The sequence below is a fragment of the Xiphophorus couchianus genome, chromosome 20 (genome assembly GCF_001444195.1).
Source record: "Xiphophorus couchianus chromosome 20, X_couchianus-1.0, whole genome shotgun sequence".
Classification (NCBI taxonomy): domain Eukaryota; kingdom Metazoa; phylum Chordata; class Actinopteri; order Cyprinodontiformes; family Poeciliidae; genus Xiphophorus; species Xiphophorus couchianus.
In genome coordinates this window covers 15550669-15567754 of record NC_040247.1, presented here as the reverse complement: position 1 = coordinate 15567754, position 17086 = coordinate 15550669, and the positions used below count along the sequence as shown (strand labels likewise).

Genomic DNA, 17086 nt, shown 5'->3' with positions numbered 1-17086 from the left:
AACTTTATTTTAAATTTGTGAGATGCACCTGTGTCAATACATTTGTCCCATAAGATTTTGGAATTGCCAAAGATAATTGAGAAAAAAAACTAGACAGTCTTGTAAAAAGAAAAATTACTTCTGTCTTTGCTTTTTAATTTCACACTGAAATGTGTTAAAAGGTTAAGGGGGGCATTATTATGTAAAATCAACTTTTAAACAAATATTATCAAAGGAAGATAACCTGATCAAAAACAAATATGCTGTACAACAATGATGTTTGCAGCTATTAATTGGAATGTAAGTCAACTAGATCTAATATAGGAATAGTAAACCTTCTTAAACCTAAAACCTGGTGCCATCAAGTATATGTAATAACTGGCAATCAGTCTTTTTTTCTGTGAGTTTTGACCCCTTTCTTCTCTGCAAAAGTGTTTTTATTCAGTCACAAAGGCAACCTGTTTAAGGTTATACCACAGCCAAAAACACTTCAAAGACATCTGGATGCTTGCTAGTGGAGTTGAAATGTGTCTTTGTGTTCTTTTAGTCACCTGTGGATTTGGTCTTGGAACTTTCCTATGGTTCCCATTTGTTCCCAATCTCTGTATATTGTTTGATGTTGCAGCAATTTTGTTTGGCAGATCAACAGTGGTGGAAAGGTTCACCGCTGTTCCATGTTTTCTCCATTTGTGGATAATGGCTCAAACTGTGGTTTAGTGAAAAACTAAGGCCTAAGAAATCCCTTTTTAACCCCTTAGATATCAATTACTGCATACGACCCGCAGCGTAAGACTATAGAGAGTCATAGGCGCAGACTCTTGTTTCAGGAGAAGGGGAAATAAAATAAAATGAACGTCAACATGTTCTGTAGCGTATACATATGATTTGTTTTAAAAAATAAAATCAACAAGCAGAAACTAGTTTTGGTGATGTGTTAAAAAATAAAGACAACAAGCAAAAAACACTTTTTGTTGAAACTGGCCTGGGAATGTACCAGGGAAACCTGTTTCTGAGGTAACAAATGGAACAAACCAAATATTTTGATTCTGGGGGTGGGGGGTTGCTGTGCTCGCACTAGAACCCAGTTTCATCCGTATATTAATAATTATTAAAAAATGTATTATCATTTCATTAGATAAAGCTTAAAACATATATTTAATATATATATTTTGTACTTAATTTAAAAAAAAAACTTTAAATGAAATCCAAACCCCCCCACCGTCAGCAGCTACATATGCGGGTCTGTTGTTGCTCAACGTTTACCGTCTCTCCCCATCCCTCTTGTCCTCATTCCTTTGGCTGACTTTTCTGTGTTTCCTTCAAATGGCTTAAACGGACTATGCCTGCTGCTTCTCACATGGCTGGGAGGTGGAAAACTAACTTAACAGACGGTTTCATGATTGGACTACATGAACAGAGCAGGTCAGTGTGAAGTAAGGAGGAAGAAACCCGTTAGCTAAGTTAGCATCGCAGCTATTAGTTTCAATGAAACTTTGAGCTAATGTGGCTAAGTGAGCTGTTAGCGGTCTGCTAACTCTGCCAACAACGTAGAGGAAGTTCAACATTTATAAGGAAGGCGAATAAATGGTGGAAATTTGGTCGACTTTTAACATTTTAGAATAATTCTAGTAGATTTGGTTGGCTTAGTACAATAACACCCGATTTTATGCATTATATAGTTGAGTTAATGTTCAGAACAAAGATTTTTCTGTATAAATGTTGTTTTATACTAATTTTCCAGCTTTTCTTTGTGTCTTTTGGAAACAGAGAACTGAAGGTGAGCAGGGACCACCATGGAGACTGTATCCCCCTCTTTCCTCTCTGCAGTTGACCGACTGTCCTGGTTTCTCCTTGCTCTGTTTACATCATGGATAGTCCTGGGTTCAGCAGACACAAAGCAGACAAGATGGCCATTATACTCCCAGAAGCCAGTTCTCCTTGTATGGAATGCTCCCACTCAAGAGTGTGGGACACGGCGAGGTGTTACGTTATCATTAGACCAGTTTGACATAGTGGCAACCCCCAATGAGGGCTTTGTCCGACAGAATCTCACAATGTTCTATAAGGAACGCCTCGGGCTTTATCCCTACTATGACGCTGAAGACACACCAGTGAATGGGGGCATTCCACAACGTGTCAGTCTCTCTCAGCACTATGAAAGGATGCCTCAGGGTCTTGACAAATACATACCAGACCACCAGGCTAAAGGACTGTCTGTCATTGACTGGGAGGAATGGCGGCCCTTGTGGATCCGAAACTGGGATGCCAAAGATGTCTATAGAAGGAAATCACGTGAACTGGTGGCTGAAAAGAACCTTAAGTGGACTCCAGAGCAAGTGGGGACTGTTGCAAAACAAGAATTTGAACTTGCAGCTCGCAAGTTCATGCTGGAGACCCTGAGACAGGCTAAAAATTTGAGACCGAATCAGCTGTGGGGCTTCTACCTGTTTCCTGATTGTTACAACCATGACTACAAAGGGGGGCTGAAAAACTACACAGGACGTTGTCCTGCTGTTGAGATTGAGCGCAATGATCAACTGAACTGGCTGTGGATTGAATGCACCGCCCTTTTTCCCTCCATATACATGGGTTCTGTACTGCGCTCAACTAATCATGGACGCCTGTTTGTCCAGAACAGGCTGAAGGAGGCAATGCGCCTTGCATCTGTTGGGGATGGGTTGGCACGTCCTGTTTTTGTTTATACCCGACCCACTTACAATAGTGAGATGACCCTTTTAACTGAGGTTGGTTGATTGCAGGAAATAGTGCTGTTGTAAACTGTTATTTTAGTAATCTTTAAATTATTCTTACAATTAATCAAGTAATTTAGAAAAAATTATTGGTAAATACTGTTGTACTAGCAGTAATGATATCGGACATTCACATCGTTCCAAATTTTCATATTTGTGCACTCTTAACAATTAGTTTTCTGTAGCCTAGAAAATTAGCCTGTAACAGTAATACCTCACTTTTCAAGTTAACCTGGATAACAATTATACAACAATTTTAAATTATTTTCAGTGTAATAATAAAGGAGCAAGTTCATAAAGAAACATAAAAATAGTTTGTACTCCAGTTTTTAGTTTATATATTGATATTCAGTCAGTTTAATAGATTAACTCTCACTTTTCCCAGCCATTTATAGCTTTTGTGGCAATTTCTCTGTGTGGCACCTTCGTCACAAACATTGAGAAACTTCCGCCAGCCATCTGTTGTGACTGGGATGGTAGGAAATTTATTTTCCAGTTCATCCATAAACCTACACTAAGCATCAGTTAAAGCAACCCGATGTGTTCCGTCTACATGTCTCTGCTCCACCCGTATAAATACACCTGCCGCGCTCTGCACCAGCCACTAGGCAGCAGCTCCACAAGAAGAGTTACACTTTTTGTAAAACTGTGACCTACCAGATACAGATTTTGTTGTTTTTTATAATTACCAAAGTTCAAAAATACTTTATTTTTACTTTTCTGTCATGAGTAATCATTTATAATTTGAACAAAGACTGTGTGTGAGGGAGAGAGGGCAATCACTGAAATATTTTTATTTAAAAACGACAAATAGTTTGGAGCTGATGTTTAAAGTTGCCTGTAACATTTTATATTTGCAATTAGCTCATTAAGGTTGGACTTTACTATAAAAAAATCTAAATTTGGTGTGTATTTCTAGAGAATGTGGCTCCTTACCTAAACTGAGATTCCCAAAAGTTTGCTTGGTTGTCTAAATCCAGCATGCTACATGACAAACTGAGGCTGAAAGTTCAAAAAGATAAAACAAAGCAGCGGCAATACGCTTGACCTCCTTGGTATCTGCAGAGTTCAGCTCTGAGCCAATTTTACCCCCCATGGGGGTTATAAATTGATGTTATAAGGGAGAATGTGAAAAAATATAAAATGGTAAAGAAGTAACTGTCACCTGGTGAAGTCCAGCGGTCTGTCGTTTAAAAATAAACAAGAAACATATAGTTTAGCTCAGATCCCATTGAAGAGTTAAATAGTTCTTTAGTTTACTTACACCTGCTGAATCAGGTTTACTGGTCAGGTTTGTGCACATCAAAGAATTTGGCTTCTGTTCCACTCTGACATTTTACATGCAATTATGTTAGTTTGGTGGGAACTCAAGGTAACATATTGATTGTGATAAGTTAGCCAAAAATGTTTAACAAGATACCTCCACCAGATTATTATTTTTCTGACGCATCCATCTAAACCATGATAATAACTCATGTTTTATTTTTTTTTCTTGTTTTTGGCCATAAAATAGCTATTATTGCCTATACGGCTTTAAACCATCATATATTTAACTGTGGGCTATAGTTACATATGGAACCCACAGCTCTATATGTAACTAGAACTCAGATTCTCTATAATACATCTTATACAACTAAAGTATTTATATACATCCTTTGCAGAGAGATTTGGTCTCCACCATTGGCGAGAGCGTTGCATTGGGAGCTGCAGGAGTGATCTTCTGGGGGGACACCTCCTACGCAAGCAGTGTAAGAAAAATACTTTCCCTAGTCCTTTCATGTTGGATAGGCTGCTGTAATGTATTTTTAAGTTAATATCTATCCTCTGTGCTGCAGACCAGCTGCTCTAACTTGAATAACTATCTGCTGGGACCGCTGGGCCTGTACCTCCTCAATGTGACCACAGCAGCAGAGCAGTGCAGCCAGAAATTGTGCAAATTTCACGGTCGCTGTCTTCGCCGAGCACCAGACAGCGACGTGTATCTGCACCTCAGCCCCTCCACTCACAAGATCACAAGTCAGGGCGGAAAGCTGAAGGTCTCTGGATCCCCAGGCCAAGCAGAGCTGAAGACCTTCCGTCAGCACTTCAAGTGCCAGTGCTACAGCGGGTACAGGGGTGAAGGCTGTGAGCAGAGAGCAAGAGGGCAGAATAGAGCCGCCTCTGTTTTAGGGATGTGGCCTCTCTGCTTTCTGCTCCCACTTGGACTTCTCTCTCTGCTTCATTGAGGAAACCAGGAAACCAAACTATTCTCTGGTTCTGCCAGCACCGAAAGGGAAAGTTTTGGTTTTCTGGCCTGAAAACAAAAATTAACTGTGTTGTGGAAGCATTGCTTAGGGAGCAGCGGGTGCTCAGTGCATAAATTCAGAGGTTTATATGGTAACAGGTTTGTATTTCATTACACATTGAACTAAAACTACAGTGTGTGTTTTCTGGAAAGTATTCTTTTTGTATTTATTTTATAGTAAACATAATGGGTCAATTAAAATCTTAAAAACTGGAAAGATGGATTTATATTTCACTGCGTATAGTGTTACATATGATACAACTTTAGATGTATCATAAAATCTTAATTGGAGGGAAGGACTTGATGTAGCCTTTATCTGTCATGTTTAAGAATCAACCTTTAAGTTGTAATGGAGCCTTAAACAACATATAAAATATTACACCAGTTTTGACATCTTAAACCTCTTCTATCCTTAAAGAAACAGAGTAGCTGGACCTTCCTGTTTCATTCCAGATTTGTGCCTTAACATGGCTAGAAAATGCTCTTCTTATGGCTGCATTTTGTGTTAAATTTCATGGTTTTTTTCAGCTCGATACCGTATATTGTACAGTTTATGAATTACACTAATGTCTTAATGTTGTTTACGGTCAATGAATGAATTGGAATAATATCCAAACATTGGGATATTTATAATTTAATACACTATATAGCAATATTTAATATTAGGATATTACATCATACCAAAACAAAAAACATTTTAAAAGAGAAATGTTGACTTTATAAAAAGAATTGTCCAATATCTGTTTTCGTTGTTTTCACAAAATAATTTTAATCAGAAAAAAGCCTAATTGGAATGCAGATTCAAATGTATTTAATTTGAACAATGTTCAATGAAAAGATTATTTTGAATTATTACAATGAATTATTTTACACTTATATTAACTGACAAGTTATGCCAGAAATGTGGGACCATGGCATTCAACTAATATCACTTCTGATTTTTATCATTTTTAGTTTCTTCATAAAAGGTTTTAGCTTTTAGAATGAAAACATATCAATATTTAGGACAATTTTTTATTTATTTTCTTTGAAACAAATTCAAAGGTCACTTGGTTTTACAGTCATTCTTTTTTTATCTCAGTTGATTTTTCGTTTTTAAACCAATTTAAAGAGGAAAAAGTTTTTGTTTTCTAATTAAAGGAGATTGGCTGACTGAACAGTTTCAGATTTCAATTAACCAAAACAATTGTGTTTTGTTTATGTAGCCATTTTTAAAACCTGCACTTTAAATACTTATTTTCTTGGTACATTAGGCTTCCGTCGTGTATTTCCACTTGTGAAAGGTTGTGTCTTAGTGTGTGGCAGTCTGTTAGCCTTCCGTCAGTAGAGAACAGTACTAGGTGTTTTCTCCATGATTGTTCCATGTTTGAATTGTTTTCCACTGTGAATGTTGTCCAAAAACAAATGGGTAAACAATTGTTGTACATTTCTTAAGCATTTCTGTTTTATCATTTTAAGAGGCATGAGTACGATTTTGAACACTCTGTGCCACTCTGTTTTATTAGCGGCTTTGCCTCAGTATTTATAAGACTTACTAGAAATATAAAATATATTTTGTGAAGATTTACTGCTGGGTTTTTTTATATTGCATCTGCCAAAATCAAGAAGCTATCTTAAACCTTTCGTGTTCACATTTTATGCTGGAGAATTTCATTATTAAAATTATGATTTCATTATAAGCTATCTGTCCCTTGTTTCCTAAATACAATATATCTAGAACTTTAGAAACAATTAAACGTGGCAGATGGATCCTTAAAAACCTGATTTATCAGAGTCAGGATTTCTTTGTTTTTCTCTTGCTAAGATAAAGTTGTGCGTGCTCTTATAACTAAGTAACATTACATGGAATATACAGTAGATGCACAGTTATCAGTCCCAAAGAGCTTTATTAAAAAATCTGTCCAGTATCATATTGTGTGTTCAGAAAACCAGGTGGAAAGTTAGGCTCAAAGCCTCGGAGCAGGGTTCAATCTTTGTATGAGAAGAGAAATAATGTGGATTATCTTAAATGAGGAGTTTGTTAGGAATGTTCTTCAGGTAAAAAGAGTGTCAGGTAGGTCGATGAATCTTAATAAGTTAGAAATTGAAGATCTGATGTTTAATGTTATTGGTGGCTATGCACCACAGGCAGGATGTGAGTTAGAAGGAAAAATTCTGGAGTGAGTTATATGGAGTGATGCAGAATATCCAGAGTGGTGATGGGGGCAGATTTCAATGGACCTGTTGGAGCAGGGAACAGAGGTGATGAGGAAGTGATGGGCAGGTGTGGCACCCAGAACAAGAACACAGAAGGACAGATGGTGCTAGACTTTGCAAAGAGGATAGGAATGGCTGTAGTGAATACTTTCTTCCAAAAGGGAAAGGAGCACAGTGACTTACATGAGTGGAGGTAGGAGCACACAGGTGAATCACATCTTGTGCAGACAATGTAATCTGAAAGAATTCAATGACTGCAAGGTCGTGGTAGGTCGTTGGTAATGTGTAGAATGCTGTGGAGCATGGCACGAAATTAACTATCTACATGTCCAAGTTTGATTGAGTTAACGAAATTATTCTACCGCGGCAGCGCGGCTATGGATGAGATGTAAAAGAATAGTCTATTTGCCCTCCAGCGTTGTTCACATGCTCGAAATTTCCTTATGTAAACAACATGCAGAGGGTATATATTTGTAAATATGATTATGATTAAGTCAGTACCTCACCAGCTGTGCACCTCACCGCACGTCACTGGTAGAATGATTCTGAGGGTGAGAAGGAAAAAGGCAGAACAGAGGACAAAGAGGTGGCAGTGAAGAGGAAGTGGTCCAAACTGAGGACTGAAGACAGTCACCAGGAGTGCAGGGAGATACAGAGTGATGTGAAGACAAAGTTAGCTAAGACCAAACAAAAGGGCATACGGTAACAGAGATAAAGATGGGAAGGATGTCCAACAGGTTAGGGGGACTAGGGATCAAGATGGAACTGTACTGACAGGTGCAAAAATGTGACAGGAAGATGCAAGGAGTACTTTGAAAAGTTACTGAACTTTTCAAAGTACTCTGCAACAAGAGTATTTCCATGAAGTCTGCCACAACTGAAGCTTATGGGAGCTCTAATTGGAGCAAGCCAGGGAAATAACCTTCTCAAGCCATTGAAAGGTCACCTCAAAATGATTCTATGATTGCTCTGCACTGGATATGCAGCCCAGCTCAGAAGTAGAAGCCATTTATTGCAAACAGAGTGGCTGAGGTACAAGAAATTACCATCCTTAAACTTTGGTTTCACTGGAGCAGAAAAACAACCCAGCTGACTTACCCTCCAGAGGTCAGAGTGTCAAGAACTTCATCCATAATCGTCTATGGTGGAATGGACCCACCTTTCTGACTTTATCTATTAAAGAAAGTGCATAGATTCAGAGATTTACATGGTAACAGTGTTAGGATCCTGGGTTGTTTAGTTATTTTGTAGTTTGATTTATTTATTCTTGTTTGTTTATTCTGTGTTAGTCTGATTAGATCAGTCTTATTTCTGTTTTACTTTTGTTGAGTCCTTAGTGATTTTGTTTGGGCTTATTTATTTTTTATAGCTATTCTTAGTTACTCTAATTTAATTGTTTCTTTAGTTATTCTTTAGCATTACATTTTTCTCCTAGTCCCCAGTGTACTCTGTCTCACCCTCTGTGCTATTTTCTCTCTCTCTTCTCAGTCTGCCATCTGCTCTCTCTCCTCAGCCTGGTTCTTTGTTTCAGCATTCAACCTCCCAGTATTTAACCTCCTCATTCACAGTCACTCCTCCTGTCATTTCTCCACATTCTCCCCATGGTCTCCTCATTGGTTGTTTCTTAGTATGAATGCTTTTGTTCTGCTCTTGCTCTCTGTGAATTTTTATAATTTTTTTTAAAATATATTTTTTTCATTAAAGCCTCTTTACTTACAAACTGCCTTCTGCATTTGGGCACACATACAAACACTACAACATGACAAACAAATTTTTGTTTCAGCACACATATAAAGTAGCATTCTTTCTCCCAAAAGACAAATAAATGTGTTTAATCTAGTGAAATAGAAGAGATGGTTAAGAATCAGGAAAATGAATAAACAATGTGCAGGCAAATATGTCCAAAAGAGTCTTAATAAAGAAACTATATGGTAAACCGCTACTCAAGCACTGAATAACATCTCATTAACTGGTGCAGGTATTATAAAAATAACAATGTTGAACATGTTTTCTTTTTATTTATTGAGGCCTATATTTTGTGTTGTTTTTAATTAATGTAACTAAAGTTGGCACACACATTTTGAAATGGATTGAATATTATGAATAAAACATTTCGAAGTTTTGTAATAATTCAAACATTTTCTTGTACATTACTTTGTACATTTTGTAATAGTGTAAGCTTTGTAATCAGGTGACAGTTTTCGTAAAATTTGGATCATTTCTTACATAAATGTCTGCGTTCGTCTGCAGGAAATTGCGTAAAGGGTTGAAATAGTTGTTTTGTGCACCTCGTAAAAAGTTCCGACGAGCAACAGACGGTCGACAGCTTTGTAAATATATAACAGCACATCTTAGATGTACGAGTCTTGACTTTTATGTGTTGCTTATAATATTTGCTCCCGACTCATTTGAGTAAAGATCTGACATTACATTTAATGTATGTTTTTTCTCTCTATAATAATAATAATAAAAAGCTTTAAGCAGTGGTAGCCTTCAACCTCAAGTCTGTCAGATACAATTCCCGCATCAGCCAGACATGGAGAAGACGTGATGAGAGCCAGGTGCTTTTATTTCTGAGCGCATAAGGATTAATTATCTCCAGTTTGTTGGTATGTATCTTTTCTTCAAAAGGCCTCATTCAAGCATATTGACAACAAAAGAGCTACTGTTAGCTTCTGTGTGCAATTTGGCTAATTAACTGCGACTGATTATGTGGACTGCGGTCAAACAGACTAAATCCTTTGTCCCGGAGGATTAGTTGTAATCTATCGCTGGTGTTTCATTCATCTGTTTAACATAGAAAGCCACCTCTACATTAGAGACTCAGCTGATATAATGAAGTGTAGACTGATGTGCAAGGAGAACAGATCAGCTCTATGATTGAAGTGAAGGTATAATCAGAGGTGGATAGAATAGCCCAAAAAATTGTGCTCAAGAGTAGCATAACTTCAGTAGAAGTAAAAAGTAGCTGTTCAAGCAAATGACTCGGTGAGGGTTTTCAAAAAGAAAATATGGCAAAACAACTACTCAAGCATTGAATCATAACATCTCATTTAATTTATGAAAAATTAGCTAACCTAAAAACAAATAAAGTTATGGGGAAATTCTGGTATTTTAAAGAATAACATAAGAACTAAATTGAAATTAATAACTTCATGAAAAGGTAACCAATTCAGGTAGAAGAAAACAAGTTAAAATTATATTTTTTATGATATAAAGCTGTTAGACTCATTATTCACAGTGAATAATGACTAGAACAGTGCCTTGTACTTCCATTGACAAAATTTTGTGTATATTTGTTGACCTCCAAAAGGCTCAGAGTAGCGTACTGAATTTGTTATACACACACTACTTTAGCTCATCTTTTCACCTCTATGCAATGTTCAAAATCTGTGCTCTAGTTGTCACATTTGTATTGAGATGTTGCCAATCATCAATATTTGACATTTTTAAGTGTCCAGGCAGTTTATGTTACTCTTCTGTATATTATTTTTTAAAATGCTACAAAATATTTCTGTGTGATCATAAAGGGGAAAAAAACAGCACTTGAAGTTACAGTGCTGTGTATTTAGTCATGACCTGAACAGGTACAGTATGTTACTAACTTCACCCTATTAGTCAGAGGGTGAACTAAGTAATATAGCAATAATTGAAAGTAGTTGTTTCCTGTCTGACTCTATTGCTCCTCACATCACTTTGAAGATATTTTTACCCCAGAAAATCTATAACACCTCTTCTGCTCTTTGATGTTTCTGGATATTAATTTCTGTACATAGTTTTTGCAGTTGTCTCACACAGTTTAGCTCATGTTGATGTCTAAATTTTGACTAGTTCACTTTGATTCTTTTGCAGCCATTCACTTGTAGATTTCAGGTTGTGTTTGGCATCACAGTCCGGTTGAATAATCCAGTTATAGCTGTTGGGACAGATGGCCACACATTTGACCACAGCTGCTCAGTATATCAAATTGCATTTGTCATCACATTAGCCATGCTTGCAACATTGTGGTTGCAAGTAACTGCTTGGATGTATCAGAATTATGCCTTTCAACAATTTATCTGCTGCTCTATATGTTATATTATTTTCATGTAACACTTCATTTGGTAGGAACATATTTTGTTTACAACTACTATACACCATAAGTTTAAAGCAGAATTTGATTTACTTGTTTTATTATTTTGTGTATAATAAGAAAGAAAACCCCGAAATTTTGTACAAAGGGTTTCAGACTCAGTGCATCGTGTGCAACTTTCTCCAGGTCATTCATCATATCGAGATGAATTTCCTGCGTAATCGTCTCGTTATGCTGGGCCTGATGTTGTTGGCCACATTACTGCTGTACCTGCTGCTGCCATCCATTCGCCAGGACAACATGGAGCCATCCAACGAAGCTCGAATCGGGCCCCCGATCCTCAATGTGTCCATTCGCACTGGACAGCTTCCCGGAGACCCCCCACTGTTCTTCCGAGAAGCTTTACCTGTGGATCGGGAGGGGCAGCAAATACTGCCAAAGTGAGCAGACTTTTGGAAAACCAGTTTAACGCTTTTTAACTGCAAACTGTTCTTTAGCATTTATTTCTTGATCAGATTGTCGTCCATATGATTGTCTTCCTTATGTTTGAGTTTGGTACTCAAACGTAAGTTTGTGTGAGTAACAAACGTATCTCTCTGTTCAGGCTGCAGATGGTCCTTCTGCACGGCCAGGCTTTTACATCCAAAACCTGGGAAGAACTGGGAACCATGGCCGTGCTAGCAGCTAATGGATATCAGGCCTTAGCTATGGACCTGCCAGGTACACCTTGAAGCTTACTTTAATATATTAGTAGTAACTGGGAATGGAAACAATTAATATACATAAGATTAATTGTCTAATATTGTTTTATTAGACTGAAATTAGAATCGTTTAGTGTCCGCTTTAGACCTTCTTTCAGTGTGCTAGTGTGGCTGCCATCCTGAAGAGGGCGCCGCTGGTCATCTTGTAGTGATTCGAAATTAAAGATGGCGGAGCCATTTCATTCCGTGTGACGCATAGATGGTGTAACGGTCCAAATGGAGTCCGGTGTGGGACGCGAGATTTACTTTATACAGTTCTTTTGTGAAATATAAACACTCGACAAACTCCTCCAATTTCTCCTTCATAGCGCTCACTCAGCTGTGCTACATGGCGGAGCGGCTGTCAACTTCTCAACCGAAGGTTGAAGGTGGTGCTAGGCCATCCAGGTGTTTTGCACAGCTGAATATTTCCCATGGGAAAGTAAAGGATTTCTCAGACAATGCATGAAAGAGTCATGGTAACACGCCAGGTATATTTTTAATGAGGGAATAACATTATCACAGGATGTAAAGATCAAAAAAGTCAATTTTACATAATACTGCCCTTGAAAATTTTATGTGCTTCTTTTTCAAAATTCAGCATATTCTGAAAAATTTTGCCTTTCATGTTACGGAAAGACAGTCGACCTTGAAATGAAATGAGAAAAGTCCGTTTTTTTTTCTTTTTTAAAGGTTTCTTATCAGTTAGTTAGTCGATCGATAAGCTCGTTCAATTTTGGATTAACTCAATCGATAATTTGCATTCCTTCCTGGTAGTAACATAGGTATCAATGGTAAAGATATGATGAGAAAAAATAAATTTATAGTTGAAATATATGATATTTAAATATATTCAATGCTGTAAAGTCTGTTTTTAAGCTAATCTAAAAATTTTGCCATCCCTATTAACTCTGTTTTCAGGGGTTTTATTGAAAACTGCTGAAGATATTTTAAGTGAGTGAATAGTATTGGCACAACAAAAGAAAAAAAGGACCCATACAAACATTTCATTTCATGTAATATTCTGATAATGTATTAAAACTTAATTTAGGTGATATATTAGTTTCACGTTTTGAATTAAATTCATGTTGGTTTGAAATGCATGTTTTTCCTCTGGTAACAGTGCCCTCTTGTAGTTGAAAGTATTTCTTTTCACTTCAGTTGTCATAAACGTTCTTTCAGTGCACATTAACAATTTACTAACATTTTAAAATACTTTTTTGTAACTTGTTTGGAAAAAAATTATAACATTGCTTATTTATGAAGTGTGCCATGCTACCAATACATACAGGCTGTATCAGAAAGAATATATTTCTTACACAGTTTTTACAGATTACACACATTTCCCAGTTACATTTTCTAAAATATAAATATTATCTTCCATAAACTTTTCATCAAGGTTATGGGAAATCGCCAGACTCGGAGGCGCTAAAGACAGAGCAGAATCGGGTAGACCTCATCTCGCGGTTCATGGAGTCACTGGGTGTCAGGGCTGCTGTCCTTCTGAGTCCCTCGATGAGCGGACATTACTCCATCCCTTTCCTCATGAAGAACAGTGCTCAGCTGCGTGGCTACATCCCTATAGCACCAGTTGGTACCCGGAGCTATTCTGCTCAGCATTACAAAAAAATCCAGGTGAGTGGACAACTTGTTGTGACTGTAGTGATCATTGTACATCACATAAACAAGTATAATTTAATATAAACATCGTTCCATCAGTTATTTGTCAAGATATTAAAAAATACTTAAAAATGCTTTTCAAGTTTTTTAGGCAGATTATCATTATCAAAGTTACCATGCATTCAGTGAATGGAATATAACAAAACATGACTCCAAAAGGGTCGAAATAAACAAAATAAATCTTTTGTATTCTTGTTATGATTAGTCTTCTTTCTTATTACATTCTGACCATAATGGGCCCCATCATGCAGAAATATCTACAGAAGATACTATTTATCTAGTAGCTTCTGTGTTACCCACAGTATTATTATATTAGGTGACATAATAACATGGTTTTTGTTGCCATATGTTCTTACAATTGTTAAAATTTTATTCTGTACCAAAATTAAGATTAAACCTCTTGATGACAAGAAGGGGTTTAATTTGAAAACTGCACACAAAGCTAAAACTACATCAACTATTTTTTCTCCCTATATAACATTAAACAAGTCTAACAGTTTTTCTTTAAGGTAAGTCAGACATCTTCGCCGTTGTTGGCCACTGAGGGAAGGTCATTTTTAAATTCCTGTTTTTGTCTAAATGCTCATGCCTCCCCCACAAAAGATTAGCACCCTTCATATGAACCACGTTGGTTTCATAAAACACTGCCTCTTCTACAAACACTAGCATTTACATTGTCTAATCTGTTTGATTTCTTTTACCTTTTTTCTTTGCAGACTCCCACTCTAATCGTTTTTGGCGCCTTGGACACAAATCTGGGTGCCCAGTCTCACAAGAACCTCATCCAGCTTCCCAATCATGAGGTGCTGAAATTAGAAGGAGCTCGGCATGCTTGTTACATGGACAAACCCCATGAATTTCATCGAGGTTTGATCAAATTCCTTGACAAACTCAAGCAAGATATATAGCAGAGGAGGAGAAGGTGTTTAAAAATGTGAACAAAAGATGAGCAAGGAATAGGAAATCTGATGCTTTGGAGATGACATAAGGTTTTAAGATCTTTTTTTTTCCTATCAACCCTTAGAAAGAGAAAAGGGACATCGCGGGGGATTTTGGGAGATTATATGTTATGAATGTAATGGGTTGCAAGTTAAATGGCCCTGGAAATATGAGACCGGCTTAGCACAGCTTGTCAGTTTACTCTTGAAAATAATAAAACTAGCAACGTACGTAGTTGGGTGTTTTACATGTGTGTCTTGTCTCTGGTTGCTTTTAAAGACATTTCATGTGTTTGCTTATATGTTACTATTTTAGCAGTTGGATAACTGTATATATGTAAATGCTGCTCTTGCCTATATTTAAAAGATTTTATTGTACTTTGACATACAGTACATTAGAAATTAACACTACTCTCAGCTAACTAATATAATCAAATTGGTTAAAGAAAGCCGAAATGATCGAAATTAACAAATTAAAATAGTTTTAACAAAAAAAAAAAAACGACTAGAGAATTTAGATAGACATTTAGATATTGTTGATAAAATTCTAACAAATGTGGACAATCAAGCAAAACAAAAAAATATTTAAAAATGTATATTGAAGCTTCTTGAAATAAAAAGTAACGGCATTGTTGTTCTTTATGCAAAATATTAAGAAACACTAAAGTTTTTTGAAAGCCTTCATACTGTTTGTGTTTTATATTGTGTGAACTCAGCTGGAAGGAAGATGTTTGTTGGATCTCTACACTCTTAGCACTGTTGTTGTTTACACAAAAGAGAGAACTAAATTAGAATGTTTATTTTTTGTTACTGCTAATTTGTTATTCCCATTAATATGTGTATTAATATGTGCACTTTAGCTTTGATCTGTGAAATCCACTCAGCAGCTTCATATTTTATTAATAAAGTAGGAGGGTCATTTTCTATTTATTTTCAACAGTTTTGACCGGTATGTTTAATGCTGTGAACAAGTTTAAATAAATGTCAAAACATTAAAACAATTTAAAAAAAAAAACTATTGCAATATTCAGATGTGTTTTTTTCAGTTTGGGTCTTTGAATGTCGCTAGTTTATAAAAATAGAAAATGTCAATACAAAACCTAATGGTAAACACAGAAGTATTGTAAAATACAGAAAAAAGTTTTATAACTTGTTGATGTGTGAGATTTACAGTATATAAGACAGAAAAACATAGGATTAGGACTGGTATATGATGAACTGGAAAGGTTGTATGTTCATTAAAACAGAAAGATATCTGCCTTTTGAAACTCAAGTTATGTGCATAAAGTGAAAAAACAGAACAAAACTCTGTCATTAAAACCCTTTTTAAAGATAAACAAATTGTTCTGAAAAAGCAGACTCATATTAAGGTGTGAGTGAAAGCTTTTCTAGTCTGTTTTCTATTGTTTTTGCAGAGAAATGATTGGACAGGACTTGTGCTATGAAAAGTATTTCACCTGATTTGTTTTTGGACAGGTGAACAAAGAGAAACTAGTCACACACGCATTCCTGATTACTGCCAGACCTCTGTCAAGAAACCACTTAAAAAGAACTTGTCTGATATCATGAAGTAGGCTAAAAGATTTGAAATAGCAACAAATTATGACTCCTTAAAGAAATTTGGAACAGATGAAAAAAATCATTGACATTTATTAGTCCAGAAAGGGCGGCAAAGCCATTTTCAAGGCATTCGGGGCTGAAGAATCAAAGTGAGTCATTATCCACAAACGGAGAAAACATGGAACGGTGGGAAACATTTCCAGGAGTGACATCTAATTATCAATATGTGATGTTAGAGTTAAAGTCCAGTTCTTATCTACATCAGTTACACATTATGTGGTCACAGTTTGGAGCAAAGCTGAAATTTTCACCTGAAGTGAAAACGTATGTCCCTGAAATGGTTTCAAACACTAGAAGCCTGAAAATAGTAGCTAGGAATAGGTATCGGCTGGTCTCTGGTCAAATACACTGGGGTTTTATGCTGACATTTTTGCAAGGACAAATGTCACCTTTCCTATTTATTTGAGCTTTTCCCCATTTAGCTAAAAAAAATGTATCAAGGGAAATACAGAGATTCATTACACATAGATGAACCATTTTTTTTGTTGGTATTTCTGATAACATAGTGGTGTACAGCAAATGAAAACCAAAACTGAACTTACTCTGAACTCTAGAATATTACCATCAATGAAATTTATTTTTATTTGAAAAAATGCCAGCCTACTAAAAAAGTTTAATCATATACTACATGATTTTTTAACTCAATACTTAGTTTGGATTCCTTCGCAATAATAATTGCATCCATATAGCAGGGATGCAGTTATTATTGCAGCTGGTAAGGTGATCAGCCTGTAGGTCTGCTAAGGTGTAACTCTTCCTTCACACACTGTGACCTTTATTTCCAAATGAAATGCAAAGTCATTTAAGAGACATTTGGGCCACTGAAC

The 17086-nt window shown here is 36.4% G+C and overlaps 2 protein-coding genes across 3 annotated transcripts; both read left to right on the top strand.

Annotated features, from left to right (window-relative positions):
* The first annotated feature begins 1231 nt into the window (after positions 1-1231).
* On the top strand, positions 1232-6692 carry hyal2b (hyaluronidase 2b). The gene is made up of 4 exons (XM_028003543.1): positions 1232-1401; positions 1747-2723; positions 4391-4477; positions 4565-6692. Exons 2-4 carry the CDS (start codon positions 1773-1775, stop codon positions 4952-4954), a joined length of 1428 nt encoding a protein of 475 aa, XP_027859344.1. The 5' UTR covers positions 1232-1401; positions 1747-1772; the 3' UTR covers positions 4955-6692.
* Positions 6693-9479: 2787 nt separating this feature from the next.
* Positions 9480-15655, top strand: abhd14a (abhydrolase domain containing 14A). Of its 2 annotated transcripts, XM_028003244.1 has the most exons (6): positions 9480-9566; positions 9684-9818; positions 11468-11721; positions 11886-12001; positions 13421-13656; positions 14418-14609. In XM_028003244.1, the coding sequence occupies exons 3-6, from the start codon at positions 11486-11488 to the stop codon at positions 14607-14609; spliced, it is 780 nt and encodes a 259-aa protein (XP_027859045.1). In that variant the 5' UTR covers positions 9480-9566; positions 9684-9818; positions 11468-11485. The 2 variants fall into 2 exon arrangements, with proteins under 2 accessions (XP_027859045.1, XP_027859046.1); XM_028003245.1 differs by having other exon boundaries at positions 9531-9818; positions 14418-15655.
* Positions 15656-17086: the final 1431 nt, after the last annotated feature.

Coding starts and splice junctions, on each gene's coding strand:
- hyal2b (XM_028003543.1), top strand. CDS start 1,773: ATGGAGACTGTATCCCCCTCTTTCCTCTCTGCAGTTGACCGACTGTCC. Junction 2,724..4,390: donor AGATGACCCTTTTAACTGAG/GTTGGTTGATTG, acceptor CATCCTTTGCAG/AGAGATTTGGTCTCCACCAT. Junction 4,478..4,564: donor ACACCTCCTACGCAAGCAGT/GTAAGAAAAATA, acceptor TCTGTGCTGCAG/ACCAGCTGCTCTAACTTGAA.
- abhd14a (XM_028003245.1), top strand. CDS start 11,486: ATGAATTTCCTGCGTAATCGTCTCGTTATGCTGGGCCTGATGTTGTTG. Junction 11,722..11,885: donor GGGCAGCAAATACTGCCAAA/GTGAGCAGACTT, acceptor CTCTCTGTTCAG/GCTGCAGATGGTCCTTCTGC. Junction 13,657..14,417: donor AGCATTACAAAAAAATCCAG/GTGAGTGGACAA, acceptor TTTTCTTTGCAG/ACTCCCACTCTAATCGTTTT.